This window comes from Mandrillus leucophaeus, unplaced genomic scaffold (assembly GCF_000951045.1).
Source record: "Mandrillus leucophaeus isolate KB7577 unplaced genomic scaffold, Mleu.le_1.0 Scaffold231, whole genome shotgun sequence".
Lineage (NCBI taxonomy): Eukaryota > Metazoa > Chordata > Mammalia > Primates > Cercopithecidae > Mandrillus > Mandrillus leucophaeus.
Window position 1 is genome coordinate 1,000,835 of NW_012102377.1, and position 25,377 is coordinate 1,026,211.

Consider the following 25,377-nt stretch of genomic DNA (forward strand, 5'->3'; position numbering starts at 1 on the left):
TTCGTGTCCTTTGCCCACTTTTTGACAGGGTTGTTTTTTTCTTGCTGATTTGTTTGAGTTCCTTATAGATTCTGGATGTTAGTCCTTTGGTGGATGCATAGTTTGTGAATATTTTCTCCCACTCTACGGGTTGTCTGTTTACTCTGCTGATTTTTCTTCGCCTGTGCAGAAGCTTTTTAGTTTAATTAGATTCCATTTATTTATTTGGGCTTTTTTTTTTTGCATTTGCTTTTGGGTTCTTGATCACGAAGTCTTTGCCTAAGCTAATGCCTAGAAGGGTTTTTATGGATTCAGGTCTTAGATTTAAGTCTTTGATGCATCTTGGGTTGACTTTGTATACAGTGAGAGTTGAGGATCCAGTTTCATTCTTTTACATGTGGCTTGCCAATTATCCCAAGCACCTTTTGTTGAATAGGGTGTCCTTCCCCCACTTTATGTTTTTGTATGCTTTGTCAAAGATCAGTTAGCTGTAAGTATTTGGCTTTACACCTGGTTTCTCTGCTCTGTTCCATTGGTCTGCATTCCTATTTTTATACCAGTACCATGTTGTATTGGTAACGATACCCTTGTAGTATAGCGTGAAGTTGGGTAATGTGACGCCTCTAGATTTGTTCTTTTTGCTTAGTATTGCTTTGGCTGTGTGGGCTCTTTTTTGGTTCCATGTGAATTTCAGGATTTTTTTTTTCTAATTCTATTTACAATGATGATGGTATTTTTATGGGAATCACGTTGAATCTGTAGATTGCTTTTGGCAGTATGGTCATTTTCACAATATCGATTCTACCCATCCATGAGCAAAGGTATTTCCATTTGTTTGTGTCATCTATGATTTCTTTCAGCAGTGTTTTGTAGTTTTCCTTGTAGAGGTCTTTCAACTCCTTGGTTGGGTATATTCCTAAGTATTTTATGTATGTATGTATGTATGTATGTATGTATGTATTTATTCTTGCAGCTATTGTAAAACGGATTGAGTTCTTGATTCTCTTGGTTTGTTGTTGGTGTATAGCAGTGCTACTGATTTGGGTATGTTAATTTTGTATCCTAAATCTTTATTGAATTCCTTTATCAGATCTAGGAGCTTATTGGATGGGTCTTTAGGGTTTTCTAGGTATACAATCATGTCATTGGTGAACAGTGATGGTTTGACTTCCTCTTTACTGGTTGAGTGTCCTTTCTTTCTTTCTTTCTCTTGTCTGATTGCTCTGGCCAGGACTTCCAGTACTAAGCTGAATAGATGTAAGTGGGCATCCTTGTATAGAAATCTTGCTATTAATTGTTAAAAAAATAGTATTTGTTAGTCAACAGGCAACTTGATATAAATTCAAAGAAAAATATCTAAGATTTGCTAGATTTCAATAAACAGGGCTTGGAGTTCTTGAGAGTAGGTAATAAGCTAACACATTGTTATGTACCAGAACATTCAAGTTGTTATTCCTTTTAAAACTTCAAAAGCAAGAACATTCTTAGACACTCATTAGGGAGTTTTATATGGTATTGTTCAAAATCAACTGAGTTTTTCCCCACTACTTGGAACTGGTTTTATTTCTTGGTGTTTATTGTTCTCTAGGAAAATGTTTTGTCTTTTGGGGTAAATGTACAAATAATGCCAGGAAGAAGTATGAACAACTTCCAAGTAAGTATTCAGTAAATGATATTTATGTTCACTAGCCATAATTTTCTGTTAACCATTGCACATTGCTTAATTATTTTGAATTCCCACTATACTTGGAGATTCAGTTTACATGCCATTTAATGAAATAGGAACAGTGATATTAATGCCTGTTTTCATTTGTCCGTTTTAAAAGAATATTAGCTTTCTGATATAAATAGGTCATATCAATACTCTGTTACTATAATTAAATATATATTACTATAATTAAACCAAATACTAAAAAATGAGATTTCAGTGTTCAGCAGTAGTGTCATTTCTCAAAAGAGTGTCTTCAACATTAAACTTATAAATTAAATGAAGATTAGTATGTCTCAGGAGTACATAGAGATGATTGATCATCCTAATATAAATGCAGCATTTTGAGGATACTTTTGCCCATTTTCCAATAATCTTGTTATTGTTCTGTAGTACTAAGTGATTCATTACTTCAGCCAGTATTTAATGTTAAGTGATTCATTACTTCAGCCAGTGTTTCATGTATGCCTGCATTGAACCAAACACTATTCCTGGTATGACAATACATTGGTGAATAAAAAAATAACCATAGTTCCCACTATCATATAGCTTGCCATCTAGTAAGGGAACTAGACATAAATAATTAAATAAACAAGCATTATATCAAATATATAGCTTCAAATTGTGATAGGTACATAATTGGCATAAAGGGAAATAGTAGAATATTATAGGGAAAATAACATGAGGGAAACATACTTTAGATAGTTAGGGAATCTTTATATGCAGAGGTAATATTTAAGCCAAGACTTGAAGGCTAAGGTGGTACCAGCCATGTGAAAAACATTTCAGGCAAGAAATTTCAGGCAAGAGAGAACAGCAAGCACAAAGGATCTGAGGAGACAAATGACTTGTTCAAGGAACTGAAAAAAGATCAGCAGCTGGAACATAGTGCCTAAAAGGGAAAATGGCCAGAAATGAGGTTGAAGAAGTGGGTAGACAGGGCCTGGTTAGCCTTAAAGACCCTGGTAAACAGGTAAGCATGCATTATATCAAATATATAGTTTCAAATTGTGATAGGTATTTAATTGACATAAAGGGAAAGAATAGAATATTACAGGGAGAGTAACATGAGGGAAACCTACTTTAGATTAGGAGACAAATAACTTGTTCGATCAAGAGTTTGGTTTTATTCTTAGGAAACACTGAATGGTGATTGCAGTTGTAGAAAATGAATAGATAGCCAGATTTGTATTACCAGCCCAGTTCTCACTTATTTTCCAGAGCTGTGTAACAGTCAGACTTTTGAAGTTCTGTAAATTTGTACATTTCCCTTAGATGCAGAAAAATCTTCATACAGACAGAACTAAGGATGAAAATAATACCAAGAAATTGTTTTTAGTATTTTTATAGAACTAAGGCTTTGATGGAAATATGAGATAAGGACATAAATTCTGTTGTCCAATAAAAAGTGAAAAAAATGCAATTTTACCAGTGATCAAAGAAATGCAAGCTAAATCAACTATACAATACCATTTTTTTTACTTATTAAGCTGGCAAATATTTAAAAATACGTAATTAAACTGAGACACATTAAAAATACATATGCATTTACATTGATAAGGATGTGAGGAGAGAGATACTTTTATGCACTACTAGTGGGAATGCATATTTGTGTAAGTCCACAAGCCCTTGTCTAAGTCACTTTGGCCAGATATGTTTCAGAATTCAGAATTTTTTGGATTTTATAAATGTAACATGAAGACTTTCACTTCAGGACAAGATGCATTTGGAGGGTTTTTTTGGAGGGGGGAGGGGCAAAATATATAAAATAATGGTTCATAAGACATTGGACACCAGGCAGTGAAAGGTAGTGACCCCTGAAAAATAAGAAACAAATGACATAAACCCTAGGATTTCTACCAGATTACTCCCTGGAGAAAGTTTTCACGCCATGACTCAGAGAGGGAGAACCAAGGCAGGGCTTAGTCTCTCTGGGTCAAGGGGACAGAGCTCAGAGTCCAGGAAGGACAAGGTGGCTAGAGTTTGCAGGATGGAGTATTAGGAGAGAGCCATACAGAGGGCTCCATAGATCTGCAGAAGGTAACTTTTGAGTATTCAGTTTAGTACTTACCCACTTACCCACTGTGTGAGGAAACTACTTCAGGTCGAAAAAAAAAGTGTCACCCAAAAGGATTAGACTGAACAATGTCTCAGACTCACAGAGAGCCAGAAATAATGCTTGCTCCCACCAGCCAGCCTGGAAATCTTCATAAATCCCAAGGTAGCACTGAGAGTACTAAGTAAGTTCTTAGCCTCAGTAGTGGGGAAAAAATTAACTTTAAACTAACTGCCACTTTGATCTCACCTAACAAAGCTTAAAAGTAAAAACCTAAAAAGATAAAACTATTTCCAAGTGTTTTAACCACATTGCAGAACAGAGCTTAGCAATGTATAAAGAATTATTAAAATATCCAATACCCAACAAGATAGAATCCACAATGTCTAGTATTTGATCAAAAATTACTAGGCATGCACAGAAGCAGGAATATACAAGCCATGATAATGAGGAAAAAAAAAAACCCATTGAAACTAACACAGAAATGACCCAGATGATAAAATTAGTAGACAAGGACATTTAAAGTTACAATTGTATTCCATATGTTCAAGAAGCTAGAAGAACAATTGCATATGTCAAATGGAAATATGGAAGTTAGAAAGAACCAGCAGAACATCTAGAGATTAAAACTACAATGTCTGAGATGAAGAGTTGTACTAGATAAGATTAATAGCAGAATGGACATTGGAGAAGAAATGATTAGTGAACTTAACAATATAGCAATAGAAACTATGCCAAATCAAACACAGAAAAAAGACTAAACAGAAATGAACAGGGCTTGGTGCAGTGGCTCATGCCTGTAATCCCAGCACTTTGGGAGGCCAAGGCAGGAGGATCACTTGAGCCCAGAAGTTTTAGACCAGTCAGGACAACATGATGAGACCCTGTCTTTACAAAAGTTTTTTAAAAATTAGCCAAGCGTGATGGCACATGCCTGTAGTCCCAGCTGAGGAGCTGAGGCAAGAAGATCACTTGAGACAGAAGGTCAAGGCTGCAGTGAGCTATGATTGTGCCATGAGACTCCAGCCTGGGCACCAAAGCAAGACCCTATCTCAAAAAAGAAAAAAGAAAAAGAAATGAATAGATCATTGGTGAACTGTGGAACAACTTCAAGTGGCCAAATATACATCTAATTGGAATCCTAAAAGAAGTAAGGACACAGAGTAAAAAAAAAAAAAAAAAAAAAAAAAATCTGAAGAGACGTAATAGAGTTCTAATTCCAGTAATGGCAGAGCAGCCTATATTAGATGACTTTTGTGCTAATAATTATAAGGCCTAGGTAAAATATGTAAAAAACATTGTTTAGAGAGCAACTGGAAGCAGGCAGAAACTATAGGGAATGCAAACCTTGAAAGAAGAGAAACAAACTAGATGAGTTTTACATTTAACCAGCTTTTCTAGGGCACTTCTTGGCTTGCCATGGAGCACTGGAGAGAAGAGCTTGAATAGCAAGTCTCATTCTTACTGGGTTGAAGAAACAGAGGTCAAAGTACAAGACTACCAAAGCAGCTCTAAATTGAGGGAGAAAATCTCAGAAAGAAGCATGCCACTGAAGAGGGAGCCCCAAGTTCTCTTTGCAGTTTTCCAAATTGTGTACAGACAGACCATGCTTCCAGAAAGCAGCATCAGGTCCTAAAGAACTAAGCAGAGATTTCAGCAGCTGCCTGGTGCTGAGTTTTGAATGTAAATGTTGCTATGTTACAGGGATTGATAAATACCTCAAATTTTTTGAAACTGCAGAAGGGCTATGGTTGAGGACTAAGGGATTTCTCAGGACTAAGGGCAAAAGCACAATAAATCCTAACAAAGCCAAAGCCCAAACTATCATAGGATCAGTAGGAGGAAGAAGGGAAGTGTAACCTATAATCAAGAGAGAAAGCATCAGTAGAAGCAGACCTATGAATGACCCAGATGCTGGAATTGGCTGTGAAGGACTTTAACATAGAAATTATAACTATGTTAAAGTATTTTGTGGAAAAGATTAGCAGAATGATTGAACACATGGAGAAACCTCAGCACAGAAGTAGAAACTGAAGTAAAACCAAGTGTAAATTGTAGAGCCAAAAAACATACCTAAAGTGAAAATTTTATTAGGTGTCCACAGCATTTTTAACGCTAAGAAAAAAGTTAGTAAATTTGAATACAGTTCAATAGAAATGATAATTGCAACTGAAGCACAAAGGCAAAAATAATTGAAGAAAGTGAAAAAGCTCTCGGTGACCTGTGAAACAATATCTAGAAGTCTATCATATATACAAATTATAGCTATATCTATATTATATAGATATGTATTAATATATGTTAGATATTTATAAATTATAGATATATGTACACTATATATCTGTGATATATATGATAGACAAATATATGAATATATATGTAACAAATATAGAATATATATAAAATTGAATTTCTGGAACATTAGGAGCAAGAGAATGGGAGCTGGGGACATTGGACCTAATAATATCTGAAATTTTCCCGAATTTCATAACAAACAACCCATAGAGTCAAAAACTCAGCAAACCTCTAGCAGAATAAATATAAACAAAACCGTACCCAAACACATCATAGTCATAGTCAAGCTGCTGAAACCAAAGATGAAGAAGAAATCTTAAAAGGAGCCAAAGACAACAATAAGAATGATCACTAATTTCTTATTTTTAAAAAAAGGAGGCCAGAAGACAATAAACTGGCATTGAAAATGCTAAAAAGTAAGTTAATATGGTGCATGTATTATACATGACATTCCTTGCCAAGACCAGCTCAGTCGTGGAGACCATAACCCAGCAGCGCTAGAGGAATTAAAGACACACACACAGAAATACAGCGTGTGGAGTGGGAAATCAGGGGTCTCACAGCCTTCAGAGCTGAGAACCTCAGACAGACATTTACCCACATATTTATTGACAGCACGCCAGTGATAAGCATTGTTTCTATAGATTATAGGTTAACTAAAAGCATTTCCTACAGGAAATAAAGGGATGGGCCAAAATAAAGGGATGGGTCTGGCTAGTCATCTGCAGCAGGAACATGTCCTTAAGGCACAGATCGCTCATGCTATTGTTTGGGGTTTCAGAACACCTTAAGCAGTTTTCCACCCAGGGTGGGCCAAGTGTTCCTTGCCCTCATTCCAGTAAACCCACAACCTTCCAGCATGGTCATCATGGCCATCACGAGCATGTCACAGTGCTGCGGAGATTTTGTTTATGGCCAGTTTTGGGGCCAGTTTATGGCCAGATTTGGGGGCCTGTTCCCAACATGTCCCCCTTATTTGTTTTGCAAAGCGATAAAAGCAAAGGCAGCTTTGCATGGTGAGCTACTTCTCACAGGAGTCAGGATCCACATCTGCAGACTATACAAAGACAAACAACACAGATTAAAAGCACAATCATCGTTGAAATCACAGACCTTCCATGTATTTTTATCCATTTTAATGGATTACTAGCTGCTAATTTGTCTGCAGCTCCTTCAAGCACTCCAGTTCCTGGCATTATGCCTGGGACACTTTAAGTATTTGTTCTTTCAATTTCGTAATATCCAAAGACAAGTTTGTAGAGTGTCCTTCTAGATGCTTTTTTATTCTTTCCTAAATTTTGGTCTTATTAAGAGCTATTCATAGTTTCCACAAATTCTTATGTTTAACTCCTACAACAGGCCATATCATTGGAGGTTGAGGTGCCACTATACCACCATGGTTCCAGATAATAGGAACTCTTGCCGTACTTCTTACCATTTCTACCATCTGACCATTTTGTTCAGACCAGCTGAACACAGTGTGGCCGTGGCACCCAGACTGAGAGGTGCAATTTAAGCTAAACATCCCCTTAGGGGACCAATCAATAATGATTCCATAGGAATCGTTGTGCAGCACTTCTGCCTGTTCTGCAATGCAATCTTCCCAAACAAGTACACTGATGTTTTTCTAACTGGAACCAATCCTGTTTACAAATAGGTTTTTGAGGGTGGTATGCCTCAATTATTGGAGCAGATTTATTATGGTAAATCCTGAGATCAGAAAGCATGTGTAACTGTGTAAAAGTGATTACATCCAGGCATTATTGCCAGCCAAGATTGATAAATATGCCCAATAAGTATAATTGTTCTCTGTGCCAGCCCTTCTTGAAGGAATATTCATGGCAATGGTAATCACCACTATTATAGTTACCATTAAATTACTCATTGTGACTGGTTGTCCCGCTTTCCTCAGGTTTTCTTCCGCCATCTGTGACAGCTTCTTAATCTGTCCCCAAGTAGGTGGCTGTGTTCAACAGGTGTTGCTCTTGACAGTTGGGGTCCTCCTCAGCATCAGTCTTGACATGGCTGCAACCGGGGGGTCCTCGGGTTCCTCCCAGAATCTCTTCCTCGGCATCTGGCTTATGATAAGGTTTCAGGTGTCTTAATGGTATCCAAATCAGCTGTTGATTCGGTCCTGGAGAAACACAAGCATAACCTCTACCCCAAGTTATTATTTTACCTATTTCCCAACTTTTTGTTATCAGATCTCTCCACCAAACCAGTTGTTCTGCTTCTGTCTTTGCAGCTGGTTTCTGTAGATGCTGTTCAGCCGCTGATAGCATCTGGCCTTTAGACAGGCTCAAAAAATTTAAAGTTAATAATGCTAGATTCACTTGCGTATCAGGTGTCCCATAGTACCTGTTTCTCCCCCTTTTTTGTTTTTGTAACTGGTGTTTCAGGGAGAGATTCATTCTTTCCACTATGACTTGTCCTTGAGAATTATATGGGATGCCAGTAATGTGTTTAATATTCTATGTAGAGAAAAATGTAGGTAGAGCTCGGCTAGTATAGCCTGGGACATTATCTGTTTTAATAGAAGCTGGAATGCCCATCACTACAAAACACTGCAAAAGGTGACATTTAACACAGGCAGAAGACTCTCCTGATTGGCATGTAGCCCAAAGTGAGAAAAGGTATCCACACATACATGTACATAAGCTAGTCTCCCAAATGAGGGAACGTGTGTGACATCCATTTGCCAAAGAGAATTAGGTTCCAGTCCTCAAGGATTAAGTCCTCTTGTAAAAGATGAGGAATGCACCGTTTGGCAAGTTGGGCATCGCTGGATGATAGCTTTAGCTTCTTTCCAGGTAATGCTGTATCTGCATTTGAGACCAGAGGCATTAACATGGGTTAAATTGTGAAAGTGTCTAGCATTAGACACTAGCGATCAGCCATTTGATTTCCTGTAGTTCAAGGTCCTGGAAGAGGTGTATGAGCCCTAATGTAAGTGATGTAAAAAGGGTGCATTCTCCTCTTTTAACTGCTGTTTGCAGTTGGGTAAATAAAGTCATCAGTTGTTCATCTGTATGAAATTGTAACTGAGCATTTTCTATTAATGTTGTGAAATGAACCATGTATGAAGAATCAGAAATCACATTAACAAGCATATCAAAAGCAGTCACACCTCAATTACAGCTACAAGCTCCGCCTTTTGAGGTGAAGTATAGGGCGTCTGCAAAATTTTACCTTTTGATCTGGAATAAGAAGCTTTACTGTTAATAGACCCATCTGTAAAAACATTCCCAGCACCTTCAGTTGACTTAAATTTAGTTATTTTAGGGAGAATCCAATTAGTTAATTTCAAAAATTGAAACAGTTTTGTTTTAGGAAAAGGGTTATCAAGAATACCCACAAAGTCAGCTAAATGGGTTTGCCAAGTAAGACTATAAAAGCTTGCTGTATTTGTGCCTTCGTGAGAGGAACAGTAATTTTTCCAGGATCATATCCATGTAATTTAACAACCCGAGTTCTCCCATTTCCTATCATAGTAGCGATTTGATCCAAATAAGGAGTTAGGGTCAGTGAATTTGTATGTGGAAGAAAAAAACATTCTACTAAGCCCTGCTTTTGGGCAATAACACCAGTAGGTAAATGCTGAGTTGGAAAAATTGGCAAATCTAGAGTCTTTTCTGGATCTATTTATTTGAGCTTTATGGACTTGCTTTTTGATTAGCTGCAGCTCTGCCTCAGCTTCTTTTGTTAATTGCCAAGGGCTAGTGAGACTAGGATCTCTTCTAAGGATAGAAAACAGATTACTCATGGCATAGGTAGGAATGCCTGTAGAAGGTCATATCCAGTTAATGTCCCCTAGTAATTTTTGAAAGCCATTTAATGTTTTCAATTGATCCCTACGTATGGTTACTTTCTGTGGCACAATGGTAGTGTTATTTACTAAGGCCCCTAAGTAGGAGTAAGGAGTGGTAGTCTGAATTTTGTCAGGAGCTATAATTAAACCAGTGTGAGAAATCGAATTTTGCAAGTGATCATAACATTGGAGTAATATTTCTCAAGTGGGGGCAGCACAAAGTATATCATCCATATAATGAATAATGTAACACTGTGAACATTTTTTACAAGTAGGTTCAATTGCTTGTCCTACATACCTCTGGCAAATTGTTGGACTGGTTAACACGCCTTGTGGCAACACTTTCCAATGATAACGCTTAGCAGGCTGCAGGTTGTTTACTGCAGGAATTGTAAATGCAAACCTTTCAGTCCTGGTCAGCTAAGGGCATAGTAAAGAAACAGTCTTTTAAATCTATGACTGTTAAAGGCCAGTTTTTCGGAATCATAGCAGGAGAAGGCAGTCCTGGCTGTAATGTCCCCATTGGTTGTATAACTGAATTGATGGCTCTTAAATCAGTTAACATTCTCCATTTACCTGATTTTTTCTTAATTACAAAAACTGGAGAATTCCAAGGGGAAAATGTTGGAGCTATGTGTCCATTTTCTAATTGTTCAGTAACTAATTCCTCTAAAGCCTCCAGTTTCTCTTTTACTTAGTGGCCATTGTTCTGTCCAAATTGGCTTATCTGTTAACCATTTTAAAGGTATAGGTTTTGAAGGCTTAACAATGGCTGCCATCAAAAATGATATCCTAAACCTTGGCAGGAACTTTGTCTTTCCACTTGAAGTAGTTCCTTCAAACCTTGTAGATTTTTTCCTAATCCCATACCAGGGACATACCCCATTTCATGCATTATATGTTGACTTTGAGGGCTATATAATTGTTCTGGAATTAGAACTTGTGCTCCCCATTGTTGTAATCAATCTCTTCCCCATAAACTCATAGGTACAGAAGTTATAATTGGTTGAATAGTCCCAGGTTGTCCATTGGGCCCTTCACAATGCACAATATAACTACTTTGATATCCTTCAGGGGCTTTACCAGCTCCAACTATGTTAAATTGGGCAGATTGAATTGGCCATGTGGACGGCCAGTGTTGTAGAGAAATGATTGAAATGTCCGCTGCTGTATCTACCAAACCTTTAAATTTCTTTCCCTGAATAGTTATTTCACAGCTGGGATGTTCATCAGTAATTTGATTTACCCAATAAGCTGCTTTCTCTTATTTATTTGTGCTTCCAAATCCTCCTGTTCATTTAATTTCACTTTTCCCCATTTCCACATACGGCACAATCAGGAGCTGTGCTATACGCTCTCCTGGCTCTGCTTTCCAGAGAACAGAAGTAGATATAACAATTTGAATTTCCCCATTGTAATCTGAATCAGTGACTCCTGTATGTATTTGCACTCCTTTTAAATTTAAACTAGACCTTCCTAGAAGTAATCCTATCATCCCTGCTGGCAAGGGTCCGCAGACCGCTGTTGGAACTTTTTGTGGGGGTTCCCCAGGCAGAAGACTCACAGCTTTTGCACAGCATAAATCTATTGCGGCACTACCAGCTATGGTGGGAGACAGACATTGTACAGGGGTGAGGGAATGGCCTGAGGTGGAAATGCCCCGGTTTGGAATGGAGCCCGGGACGGCCCCTCATGGCATTTCCCAAAATCAGGTTCCCATCTTTATCAAACTTAGAATGACACTGATCAGTCCAGTGTTTTCCTGTTTTACATTTTGGACATATTTCAGGCTCAGCAGTTTTCTTTTTTTCCTTCAACTGGCAGCGTGACTCGCTGATTTTTTCTACATGCTTTTTTAGTATGACCATGCTTCCCACAGTTAAAACAAGCTCCAGGAAACGGAATATTTCCTTTATCCACTCTCAGTCCTGCCATTGCCTGGGCTAGCAGAGTAGCCTTATGCAGATTACCTCCAATACTGTCACAGGCCTTGATATAATCAACTAAATGTGCTTTCCCTCTAATAGGTCACAGAGCAGCCTGGCAACCAGGATTAACATTGTCAAAAGCTAATAACTGCAACACTATTTCCTGAGCAGCTGAATCTGCAATCACCTTTTTAAGAGACTCCTGTAACCGAGCTATAAAATCTGCATACGGTTCTTTCAGTCCCTGCTTTACAGCACTAAAGGAAGGGTGTTGTTCTCCACCTGAAGTGATTTTTTCCCAAGCCCTAATGCACACTCCTCTAAGCTATTCTATGGCATCATCCTGCATAACCACTTGTGCATCTAAACCAACCCAGCTGCCAACCCCCAAAAGTTGGTCTGCAGTTATATTAATTTGAGGTTGGGCCTGGGCGTTGTGAGCAGCCTGAATGGAAGCTTCATCTGCCCACCAAGTTTTAAATTGTAAGAACTGAGCAGGAGTTAGACAAGCTCGAGTAAAAGCATCCCAGTCAGTAGGAATCATGTGACTGGAAACAGCAACATTCTTTAACAGTCCCATTAAGAAAGGAGAACCTGGTCCATATTGATTAATAGCTTGTTTAAATTCTTTGAGTAATTTAAAAGAAAAAGGCTCAAATGTAGCTATAATATTTCCCTGTTTATTATGGGGGTGTATTCTAACAGGGAACTGCCAAGCCTCTAAATCACCCTCTCTTCTAGCTTGCTGAATTTCTGCCTGAATCGAACTGAGAGCAGTTGCTCAAGGCGCTGCTTGAACAGTCAGTGGGACAACTACTTTTCACCCAGTATCCTCTGGAAAAGAAAGATCTGGAGGATCAGGCCGCTCTTTTTCTTCAAAATAATGAGGGGATGTAGAAGGGTAGGGATGAACCTCTTCCTCCTTCCTCCTTTGCCACTTTAGCTTTAGCTGGCAAACAGACCTGCTCTCTTACCTCTTCTGTTATTTCATTGTACTCTCATTCCCCCTCATCATTAGTGTGAAAAGGTTCCAAGGTGGAACGAACCAGAGCCCACTTGTCCCATTGTTACCCTGATGCTTCCAAGCTCCCCTTCTTACCCACCACGGGGATTGCTTAAGAGTACTCGGGTGTCCTCCAGCTTGGTTCCACATTCTCCAACCGTCGCTCTGGCGACCCTTCAACTCAGGTTTGAGCCCCCACGTTTGGGCACCACTTGCCAAGACCAGCTCGGTCATGGAGACCCTAACCCAGCAGCGCTAGAGGAATTAAAGACACACACACAGAAATACAGCGTGTGGAGTGGGAAATCAGGGGTCTCACAGCCTTCAGAGCTGAGAGCCTCAAACAGAGATTTACCCACATATTTATTGACAGCACGCCAGTGATAAGCATTGTTTCTATAGATTATAGATTAACTAAAAGCATTTCTTACGGGAAATAAAGGGATGGGCCAAAATAAAGGGGTGGGTCTGGCTAGTCATCTGCAGCAGGAACATGTCCTTAAGGCACAGATCGCTCATGCTATTGTTTGGGGTTTCAGAACACCTTAAGCAGTTTTCCACCCAGGGTGGGCGAAGTGTTCCTTGCCCTGATTCCGGTAAACCTACAGCCTTCCAGCGTGGTCGTCATGGCCATCACGAGCATGTCACAGTGCTGCAGAGATTTTGTTTATGGCCAGTTTTGGGGCCGGTTTATGGCCAGATTTGGGGGCCTGTTCCCAACAATTCCTGGTATGGACTAGTCTTTATTTCATAATTAAATGCTTTTGAGAGACAAGTAAAGACTATAAATGGTCTCACTTTGGTTCAGGCCACGTTTTGCTGCCAGATGACTTTTGGTGTGAGAAATATTTTTTAAACAATCCTTTTGGTTTCAGAGCTTTTTGGATGTCAGAATTATAGGAAAGGGATTTGTGGACCCATCTTGTCTGAAGAAAAAGTAGTAATACATATTTTTAAATGGTTACACCCTTTGAAGCAGGGACTTACAAGAATCTGTCCAACAGAAATCATCAAGTTTGTATGCCAAATATTATATACAAGGATACAACATTTTAAAAAATAATTTTTAAAAATTGAAAATAACCTAAATGTACCAATAGCCCAGTTGATTATTAGTCATGGTATGTCTAGGCAGTGAATGAACTGGTTTGTAGCCATGAAAAATCATATGGTAGAAGAATATTGATATGTCAAAGTAAACATTCATAATGTGCAACATAGATCACAAAAACAGTGATTCCAAATTTTAATAGCAGTTATTGCTGTATGATTGGATTGTGCTTTTTATTTGCCTTGTTGAAGCTGTTATATTTCTTAAATTTCCGTGACTGAACATGTATTTCTTTTGTAATCAGAAAAATTAAGACTTTTTTTTTTTAAAGATTTAAAAAGGCTTTACTCTGTTGCCTAGGCTGGAGTACAGTGGTGTGATCATAGTTCACTACATCCTGGACCTCCTGGGCTCAAGCAGTCCTCCTACCTCACCCTCCCAAGTAACTGAGGCCTCAGGTGCACACCACCACTCCAGGCTAATTTTTAAATGTTTTGTGGAGATGGCGTTTTGCCATGTTACCCAGGCTGGTCTCAAATTCCTGGGCTCAAGCCAACCTCCTTTTGGCCTCCCAAATTGCTGGGATTACAGGTATAAGCTACCATTCCTAGCCCTATTTTAACAACAACAATAAAAGGCCTGGTGTGGTGACTCATGCCTGTAATCCCAACATTTTGGGAGGCCAAGGTAGATGGATTACCTGAGGTCAGGAGTTCGAGACCAGCTGACCAACATGGTGAAACCCCGTCTCTACTAAAAATACAAAAATTAGGCATAGTGGGGTGCACCTGTGATCCCAGCTACTCGGGAGGCTGAAGCAGGAGAATTGCTTGAAGCCAGGAGGTGGAGGTTGCAGTGAGCTGAGATTGTGCCATTATACTCCAGCCGGGGCAACCAGAGCAAGACTTCATCTCAAAAAAAAACAAAAAACAAAAAACAAGATGATGAAGAATTCATATTGCTCATATTGCTTTTAAACTTCAGCTCAGATTGTTTCATTAAGTCAGGAATCATTTTATTAACAAAGATCACAAAAAGTTCAGCATTATTAAGGCCCTAGCCTAGTATATCATCCATATCCCCAGATCTAGTGTCTGCACACCTGGATTTAAAGTGTCTCTTTTAAGCTTCATTGCCTGAGGCATTTCCAGAAGGAATCCTGTTAAGTGAAAAAATAAGGCCTTTCATGAGGGATGCTGGACCACTTCTGTTGCCACTTCAAACATGTTCTGACTTAATCTCTAGAGAACAGCCTTCTCCAATAAATTGTCCACCAGCACATCTAATTCTTGGCTTGTTTCTAAAAGTCTGCAGGTTCTTTCATGAAGTCACTTTTTTAAGCTTAAATATCTACTTTGCTTTGAAAATCTGTTTTCTCCCTTTTCAAAAAGAGCATACCAGAAGTTAAAATTGGATCATTTTTAGCAAGCTGCATCGGACATCTGGAGTGAATTGAAGAGTATGAATGTCATAGTAAACAGCAAAGACTGTCAAGTCTAATTTTTGCAGATCTACTAAATCTGAAAGGACAGTCTGGACAGCTAGCAGTTTTGATTGTTGAGCTGAGGTGTGTTTCCTAAAGTTATTCTTAAAATCAGAGAGGTTAAACAAAACCTGCAGCGTGGTCCTACTTGAATAGCGATGCAACGGTGATAGGAAATATCTTTATCATCTATATTATAGTCTCTTATAATTAGAGTTGAAAGAGGCTTGAGATCTTGTGACTGTTTACCAGTACCTCATTCTAGTCAGATAGTATCTAGTATCCATTGAGCTACTTATAGTAATAATTATATTTTGCCCTTGATATGGTTTGGCCATGTCCCCACACAAATCTCGTCTTGAATTGTAGTTCCCGTAATCTCCATGTGTTGGGAAAGGGACCTGGTGGGAGGTAATTGAGTCATGGGGCCGGTTACCCTCATGCTGTTCTTGTGATAGTGGGTGAGTTCTCATGAGATCTGATGGTTTTATAAGGGGCTTTTCCCCTTTTGCTTGGCACTTCTGTCTCCTACTGCCTTGTAAAGAAGGATGTATTTGCTTCCCCTTCACCATGATTGTAAGTTTCCTGAAGCCTTCCCAGCCATGTGGAACTGAGTCAATCAAACCTCTTTCCTTTATAAATTACCCAGTCACAGGAATTTTTTAATAGCACCATGAGAATGGACTAACCCCTGTAAATTAATAAGTAGATATTCTGGTCTCTGTATATTTAATATTTTTGCTAGAATTCACTGCTGAAACCCTGTGGGCTAGGAATTTTCATTGCAAAAGGATGTTTGATAACAAATTGAATTTATTTAATAGATATAAGGCTATTCATATTTTCTGTTTTGGGTCCATTTGTGTAAGTTCTGTTTTTAAGGAATGTATCCTTTTCATTTAATTTGTCAAGCTTATTGGCATAAAATTATTCACAAAAGAGCTCTTACCATCTTTTAAATACCTGTAAATGATGTTGCATGTTGTAGTATATCCTCTTTCATTGCTGATACTGGTAATTTATAGTCTCCTTTTCTTGATCAAGCTCCATAGCAGATTATCAATTTTATTTATCTTTTCAAAGAACCAATTTTGACTCTGATAATTTTCTTGGTTGTTTATTTTTATTTTTATTTCACTGATTTTTGCTGCTTATTATTTACTTCTTCCCTACTTAGTTTGGTTTTACTTTGATCTCTTTCTAGTTCCCTAAATTGGAAATTTGGATCCTTTATTTTAAACCTTTCTTGTTTTCCAAAATAACATATGGGCTGTAAATACTTCTAACCACTGTTTTAGTTATACACTTCAAATTTCTTTAAATGCTTTATTGTGGTGTAATAACTGATATAAACTGGACATATGTAAAGTGTATAAATTTGACATATGTATACATTGATGAATCTGTCACCACAGTCAAGATAATGACTCTACCCATCACCACCAAAAATTTGCTTAATCCCTCCCTTCTGTTCCCTGGCAACCACTGATTATCTTTACAAACTAATTAAACAGTAGATTACTTTGCATTTTCTTGAATTTTAGATTAATGAAACTATAAAATAGATATACTTCTTTATCTGACTTCTTTCACTCAGCATAGTTCTTTGCATGATTGCATCATGTTTTTTTTTTTTTTTTTTTTTTTGGAGACGGAGTCTCGCTCTGTCACCCAGGCTGGAGTGCAGTGGCCAGATCTCAGCTCACTGCAAGCTCCGCCTCCCGGGTTCATGCCATTCTCCTGCCTCAGCCTCCTGAGTAGCTGGGACTATAGGCGCCTGCCACCTCGTCCGGCTAGTTTTTTGTATTTTTTAGTAGAGACGGGGTTTCACCGTGTTAGCCAGGATGGTCTTGATCTCCTGACCTCGTGATCCGCCCGTCTCGGCCTCCCAAAGTGCCGGGATTACAGGCTTGAGCCACCGCGCCCGGCCTGCATCATGTATTTTTAAGCTATTAGGTGCACAGATGGTTAGCATTGTTGTATCTTCCTGATGAATTGACCCCTTTATTATTATGGGATGACCCTTTTTGTACCAGATAGTAGTCTTTGCTCTAAAATCTAGTGCTATCGGCCAGGCGTGGTGGCTTATGCCTGTAATCGCAGCACTCTAGGAGGCCAAGATGGGCAGATCACCTGAGGTCAGGTGATATCTACTAAATACAAAATATTAGCCAGGCGTGGTGGTGCATGCCTGTAATCCCAGCTACTTGGGAGGCTGAGGCAGGAGAATCACTTGAACCTGGGAGGCAGAGGTTGCAGTGAGCCAAGATCATGCCATTGCACTCCAGCCTGGGCGACAGAAGTGAAACTCTGTCTCAAAAAAAATAAATAAATCACATGCACACGTATGTTTATTGTGGCACAATTCACAATAGCAAAGACTTGGAATCAACCCAAATGTCCATCAGTGACAGACTGGATTAAGAAAATGTGGCACATATACACCATGGAATACTATGCAGCCGTAAAAAAGGATGAGTTTGTGTCCTTTGTAGGGACATGGATGCAGCTGGAAACCATCATTCTCAGCAAACTATCGCAAGAACAGAAAACCAAACACCGCATGTTCTCACTCATAGGTGGGAACTGAACAATGAGATCACTTGGACTCGGGAAGGGGAACATCATACACCGGGGCCTATCATGGGGAGGGGGGAGGGGGGAGGGATTGCATTGGGAGTTATACCTGATGTAAATGACGAGTTGATGGGTGCAGCACGCCAACATGGCACAAGTATACATATGTAACAAACCTACACGTTATCCACATGTACCCTAGAACTTAAAGTATAATATAAATAAATAAATAATAATTTTTAAAAATCTAATGCTATCATGGTATATTGTCCTCATCCTTTTCCTTTTAACCTATTTGAGCCTTCATATTTAAGTGGTGTTTCTTGTAGGCAGCATGTAATTGGCTCTTTTTCATTTATCTAATCTGAAATCCCTATATTTCAGCTTTTCAAATATTTAAAGATATTTCTGTACCATTATCTTTTCTTCCTTGGACTAAACATCGTCTTATTATGGTTTGGCTGATACTTTTCCTAAATCCTTCACTATTATCAAACTCTTCTGTCCATGCTTTGCTTCAAAGGGATATTACATCACAATAGAGATTTTGAGTCACCTTCTGCAAGAAATGCTGATCATTTATTACTTCATTTGCTTAACATGATCACCAAAGATCTATCTAGTCCCTCACCATTTGGTTAAAACCCATCTAGACCATCTGTCCCACTTTTCTTACCCAAATCATATTTTTTTCTTGGGTCACTACTGATTTTTTGATCTCCAGAAAAATTTCAAGGGGGCGTAAGAAAAAATCTATTAATTAATTTCCTCTGGAAATAGCTGTTTTATCTTAGTTATACCAATTCTAGTTGAATTATTTTGAATGTGGGTCAAACAAAACTAGACTATAACTGAAAGGGTATTAAAATGTTTGCCTTTTTCTTCCAGGTAAAAATGTCTCCATCATATCATCAGTCCAAAGGGGATCCCACTGCTAAGAAGGTGAGTTTGTTTTAATAAAGGCAAAAAACCAGTTCCTCTTCTGCATGTTTATTCTGCTATGTGGAACAATATTCTCAACATGGCAATGATTTTTAATCATCTTAATGCTCTCCAGGGTTATTTCTGATTAGATGCTTTAATGACATGTCTCCAGGCCTTCTTGGCTCCTCCAGAGAAGCCAAGTTGGGTTTTGACATCAGTCTCCTAGCAACTATCCGTTTCTAGAATTTCCATCTTCTATACCAGGCATGGTATCATGGTAGCAGGTGAAAGATATTCAGAGGAAAGCTATATAGTTTGTCTTAATAATGTGCTTTACTTTGGCCGGGTGCAGTGGCTCACACCTGTAATCCCAGCCCTTTGGGAGGCTGAGGTGGACGAATCATCTGAGGTCAGGAGTTCAAGACCAGCCTGGCCAACATGATGAAACCCCATCTCTACTAAAAATAGAAAATTAGCTAGGCGTGGTGGTGCATGCCTGTAATCCCAGCTACTCCAGAGGCTGAGGCAGGAGAATCACTTGAACCCAGGAGGCAGAGGTTGCAGTGAGTCGAGATTAAACCACTGCACTCCAGCCTGGGCAACAAGAGTGAAACTCTGTCTCAAAAAGAAAAACAAATGTGCTTTACTTCTACAGAGCTGTGCCTAAAAAAACTGGCCTGAGATATTAACAGCACATGAGAAGGTCTTCAATAAATACTGGCAGAAGAGAGCTCTCATGTGTGCCACTTCAGTTCCTGACTGTAAGCTTTGTGACCACAAATAGGGTCTGACTGTTTTACACCCTATCTGAGCAATGCATAGATGATGTCAAGAGAACCACTAAAATCTTTTCCTTTATCCGGCTGCAAAAGTGCGGTTGAAACATGGTAAACAAATTGACATTTCTGCTCGTTTCTTTCATCATTTTTCTTTCTCTAATAGTCAAAGTGTTTTTTTTCCTTGCCCTTTTTTACCATTTCAGCCAGCATCTGTATCAGTGAAGGACTATAGAACAAAAATAACCACCTGCTGGCTCTGTTGACTAACAGCAGGTTTTAGCTTCAAAGCAATGTTCCAAAAATGGGTCCCCCTCCTCTGACTTCAGAATCCCCTGAGACTTTTTCAGAAGAGAAGAGTCTAAAAACAAAATATGTTGTCTGAAAAGGCCTATAACACACTGCACATAAAAATCCTCTTTCACGCTTGTCAAGGCAGTAGGGGCAGGCGAGACTGAGGCAGTGACTGTTGATACTTAGAACCATCACACTGTAACGCGAAGAGTGGGGGGAGCCTGTCATTTTAGTCTCGCTCAGTAAATAGATGAGGAAATGGGAATCCAGAGGGATTCCAATTTTTTGTCTTGGCTCTCCAATGTTAGCTATGGAATACACTTCTAACATAGTGATGTCAAGCATGTGCTTTGGATACCACCAGACTTGGGTTCAAAGATTTACTCTTCTGCTTATTTATCTGAATGACCTTGTGTAAATTGGCCCCTCTGTTTCATCTTATGTAAAATGGTGATGCTACTCTCAGAATTGTCCTGAAGATTAAATGAAATACTCTACTGTTTAAGAGTCTAACATTGTGTTTGACATATAGTAAGTACTCAAGCTGTTGTTGACACTAGTATTAAAATGCAGGTCTCCCGGCTCCTAATCAGATGTCCTCTTACTTTATCATGCTGCTTGTATAATATTGTTCATTCAGCAAGTATAGTCTACCCTTCACATTTGTGGGTTCTGCATCTGTGGGTTCAACCAACCACAGATTGAAGATATATGGGGGGGGAATGATAAAAAATAATGATACAACAATAAAAAACAGTACAACTATTTACATTGTATTAGGTATTATAAGTAATCTAAAGATGATTTAAAGTATATGGGAGGATTTACACTGGTTATATGCAAATACCATGCCATTTTAAAGGGCTTGAGCATCCATGGATTTTGGCATCCACAGGAGGTCCTGGAGTAAATTCCCCACAGATACCAAGGGATGACTGTATTTCTTTTTTTTTTTTTTTTTTTTTTTGAGATGGAGTTTCCCTCTGTCGCCTAGGCTGGAGTACAGTCGCACGATCTCAGGTCACTGCAACCTCCGCCTCCTGGGTTCAAGCGATTCTGCTATCTCAGCCTCCTGAGTAGCTGGGACTACAGGGATGCACCACCACACGCAGCCAGTTTTTGTATTTTTAGTAGAGATGGGGTTTCACCATGTTGGTCTCGAACTCCTGACCTCATGATCCGTCTGCCTTGGCTTCCCAAAGTGCTGGGATTACAGGTGTGAGCGACTTTTTTTTTTTTTTGAGACAGAGTCTCACTCTGTTGCCCAGGCTAGAGTGGAGTGGCACAATCTCAGTTCACTGCAACCTCCGCTTCCTGGGTTCAAGGATTCTCTTGCCTCAGTCTCCTGGGTACCTGAGACTGCAGGCACCCACCACCACACCCAGCTAATTTTTTTGTATTTTCAGTAGAGACAGGATTTCACCATGCTGGCCATGATAGTCTCAATCTACTGACTTCATGAGCCACCCACTTTGGCCTCCCAAAGTGGTGGGATTACAGGTGTGAGCCACCACGCCCAGCCAGCTGTATTTTGTTACACTGGTTACTGAGATAAACAGTGGACTAGAGATGAGGTCCTGTTCTCAAAGGTCTCAGCATTTATTGAGAAAAGTAGACGGGTAAACTGACAGTTACCATACACCTTGACACATACCATGGAAGGTGCACAGGGTTCTGTGAAGGCGCCAAGGAAAGGCCCTATTCTGAGATGACTAGGCTAACTTAGTGCAGTTCTTACGTTCTTTATGGCAGAAACCTCCATGAAGAACTTTGAGGAATGGTTAGCAGCTCCCCTACAACACTGTTACCACATTAGAGTGACAGCAAATTCTGCCGTGTATATAGGCATTTATTAAATAAATACTCATTTAGAAATAGGTTCTGCAACCTATTTTTCAAACTGAGTAACGTCCCAGCTCTTTGTCATTTTAGGTGTCTGACCTCTTGTAAGGGATGTGACATTACAGAAGCAGGATTCTGTTACTCAGAATCAGCATCAGGCAAACAGACGCTTCCTAAGCCGATGACTGCACACAAGTGGCCCGGGCAGCATTCCTTTGTGATCAGATGCAGACTTATTCCTGGTTTATGCAAAAGTTGGGACTATCTCTAAAATATTTTATTCAATATACATATCTCAGATACCTTTTACTTTATCAATGAGAGTCCATTTCCAATATTCACCATGGTGGTTAACAGGTCATTACTTTCACCAATAAAAATATTTCCATTTTCAAGCTAATGAGCCAAGTCTTAGTGTTGGTGAACATAGAATAGCTGAAGAGCTTTTTTTAGTGGCTGCCTTGTGGAGTTCATGTTAGCTGGCCTCTTCTGAAATACAGATTCTTAATTTGGGCCATGACCGTTCCTGAGTTGAAGCCCAAAAGTAAATAGCACATACTTACTATCACGCTGTTTATGCCGTCTATCCTTACTTGAAAATATATATCATAGTGGGTGGCCATTCCAGATTGGGGGTCAGGAAAGGCCTCCCCGCAAAGGTAAAGTTTGACCTAGTCTTAAGAAACAAGGGAAATGATAACCTAGGCAGATGGAGGTGAATATAACACATTGTAGGAAATGGGAATGGTTCTGCATGTCTTCAATATAATATGAAAGCATGGAGAAGTCTGGTAAAAGATAAATAGGGATTCAGACCACAAAGAACCCAAGTCTGTGAAGTTTGCTTTCTATCTTGACGATAAGGTTTCCAGCAAAGGTAAGATTAAAAGCAGAAAGACCAATTAGAAGAGTAAGATATTTGTCCAGGCAAGAAAAAAGGTCCTAACCCTAGGCTATCTTAATGGAGTAAAGAGATTAGATGGATTCAAATATTAGCTATTTTTTTCTCTCAGAAAACCCTGACACTCCCCTTAAATCTGAGTAAGTGTCCTTCCTTCCCTGAGCTCATAGCACCCTGAATTAGTCCCTACCAATACCTGGATGGGTTGAGGTTGCCTGTCTACTTAATGCCCATCTCCCATTAGGCCATATGCCTCGTGAGGGCAGAGCGGTAACCATGTCAGTCTTGTTTACAGGTTGTATCCTTAAGTGTAGAACAAAGTAGTCACTCGTTCATTGTTGAATAAATGAGAGATATATGAAAGAGATTTCATAGGACTCCGTGGTGGTTTATGAGAAGTGAAGGGGAAAAGAAATTTCTGGCTCTGATGACTAGAGGAAAAATAAATGAAACATCATTATTGTTTCAGGCTTGTCTCCCAGGCATGGCCAGTTCCTTATTGAATCAGCAGTACTCGAAGAGAGATTTACCTGAAGATCAGTGTGAAACTCAACACCTAATTATTACTTCCTTAGTTGGGTATATATTTTTGTGTTGATATGCTTGTATGCTCATGTACATCTATGTATATATTCTGGTTCTTATCCTTGAGCTACAGTCTCTCTTCCCAAAGTTGCATTGACAGATGGAAGCAGCAGTAGTGTCTGTTGAACAGAGTGACTGCCAATGTGACATGTGTAGGAAACACAAAGGAAGCAGTAATGTTCTTGATTTAGCTAAAAAGTCTCTGTTGACCGATAACTGAAGGAAGTGTTTGGTGACTCTGCTGTCAATATTGGCCCTGCCAAGAGCTGGATTCAAGTGCTAAGGAAACCAGAGTCATGTTCTGTAGGACTCTGCTCACTTCCTGGGGCTTCTTTTTAGGTATTTCATGTAGGAGTCACTCTGTAGAATGTCACTGTTCCACTCTGCCGCTGCATGTCAGAGTGTGCATCACATTCCACAACATGGATCTTTTTTTCTTTTTTTTTTTTTTTTTTGAGATGGAGTCTCACTCTATCACCCAGCCTGGAGTGCAGTGGTGTGATCTTGACTCACTGCAACCTCTGCCTCCCAGGTTCGAGCAGTTCTCCTGCCGCAGCCTCCCGAGTAGCTGGGACAAGCACACGCCACCACACCCAGCTAATTTTTTTGTATTTTTAGGAGAGAAGGGGTTTCACCGTGTTGGCCAGGCTGGTCTCAGACTCCTGACCTCAACTTCCCAGAGTGCTGGGATTATAGGCATGAGCCCCCATGCCCAACCCACAACATGTATCTTTCTACTAGCATTTTGCATTATAGATATTCTTTACAAAAGCTTTAGATTGGCAATATTTATTGTATATAAAATTGGTATATATTTACTTTATATAAAATTTCTTCTTAGTGGGCTCTAATTGATAGTTTCAGTAACGGAGTTGGAAGATACACATGGTTCCTTAGGACCTTTAGTATTTGATCATGTATGACCAGAAATTTAAAAATCAGGAATCATTGCCTTCAGATAAAAATTGACATAAAACCCATTGCAGTGAATTCCCCAGGATAGATCCAAATGGAGGTGTTGACAGTGTTTAAGGTAGGTCAGAAGAGTTAGTTCGGGGCAGCATCAGACACCACTCAGCTATGATGCATCTCTTCTTGACTACCAAAGAAACACCAACCAAGAATTTTCACAGAAAAGTTGGGTCTGTTACATTTACGATAACTAGAGAAAGCATTTTGTCTTATGTCTTGATCACAGGTACATGGTTACTTCTCTGAGCAACTCCTGGTTTTAGATCGGTTTTCTCTGCCAGTGTGTCTGCAGAAGCTGAGGGGCCAGGTGCTCTGGCTGAAGACTATCTTCAGGCTGCTGGTGCCACTGGAGGTTCTCCTCCAGTGTTCTCCTCAAAGTAACTTCTTCCAGTTAGGGACAATGCATAGGGAATGAGACAGTGGAAAGCCTTTCCAATAGTTCTGTGAATCCATTCAGTAGATACTCCACAAGCCTCTGTTAGGTGCCAGGGTTCAGAGGGACAAAGGACAGTGAAGAAATACAGTTCCCTCTCTCAGCACATTTACATGTTAATGGTGACTGAACTGGTGGATGTCATAGCCAAGCCTCTCAGAAGTTGATTTTCAGTTTGTTAAGTATTCAGGTAGGTTATAAGAATTTGGAGCTGATTTTTGGAGTTTTTTAAGAGACGGTGTCTCACTGTGTTGCCCAGGCTGGAGTGCAGTGGCACAGTCATAGCTCACTGCAGCCTCAGACTCCTGGGCTCAAGTGATTGTCCCACCTCAGCCTCCTGAGTAATTGGGATTATAGGCATGAGCCACCATGCCTGGCTGTGTTTTTTTTTTTTTTTTTTTCGGTGGTTGTTCCAGGTGTTCTTACGAAGTAAGGTTTTTATAACCAATTCCCAGTCTTGCTGCTCATGTCAGCAATATAGACAGCTATACTTGCTCATAATTTTTGTTGAATTACAGGTTGGCTTTTTTTTTTTTTTTTTTTTTTAAGGGAAAAAGCCTCACAAAGGCCACTGTTTCCATAACAACCGGAAAAGCTGGCCACAGTGTCTCAACTGACTGGCCCTAAGAATGGCTGGTTGGTAGTTTCACAAAAGTCAAGGGAAACATGAAGTGAAGAAAACACTGAGATAGATGCAGCATTTTCTAGCCATCATTTGATGGAGGCTTAAATAAAATAAAGATACATTCACCTTTTGATGCC

At 39.5% G+C, this 25,377-nt stretch overlaps 1 protein-coding gene across 3 annotated transcripts in view; it reads left to right on the top strand.

Annotated features, from left to right (window-relative positions):
* VPS8 (vacuolar protein sorting 8 homolog (S. cerevisiae)) overlaps positions 1-25,377 on the top strand; it is a 245,287-nt gene that overhangs the window by 196,328 nt on the left and 23,582 nt on the right. For all 3 annotated transcript variants that reach the window (XM_011981868.1, XM_011981866.1, XM_011981867.1), the window contains one exon: positions 18,777-18,830. In XM_011981868.1, the coding sequence (XP_011837258.1) occupies positions 18,777-18,830 (54 nt within the window). The remainder of the gene's footprint in view (positions 1-18,776; positions 18,831-25,377) is intronic.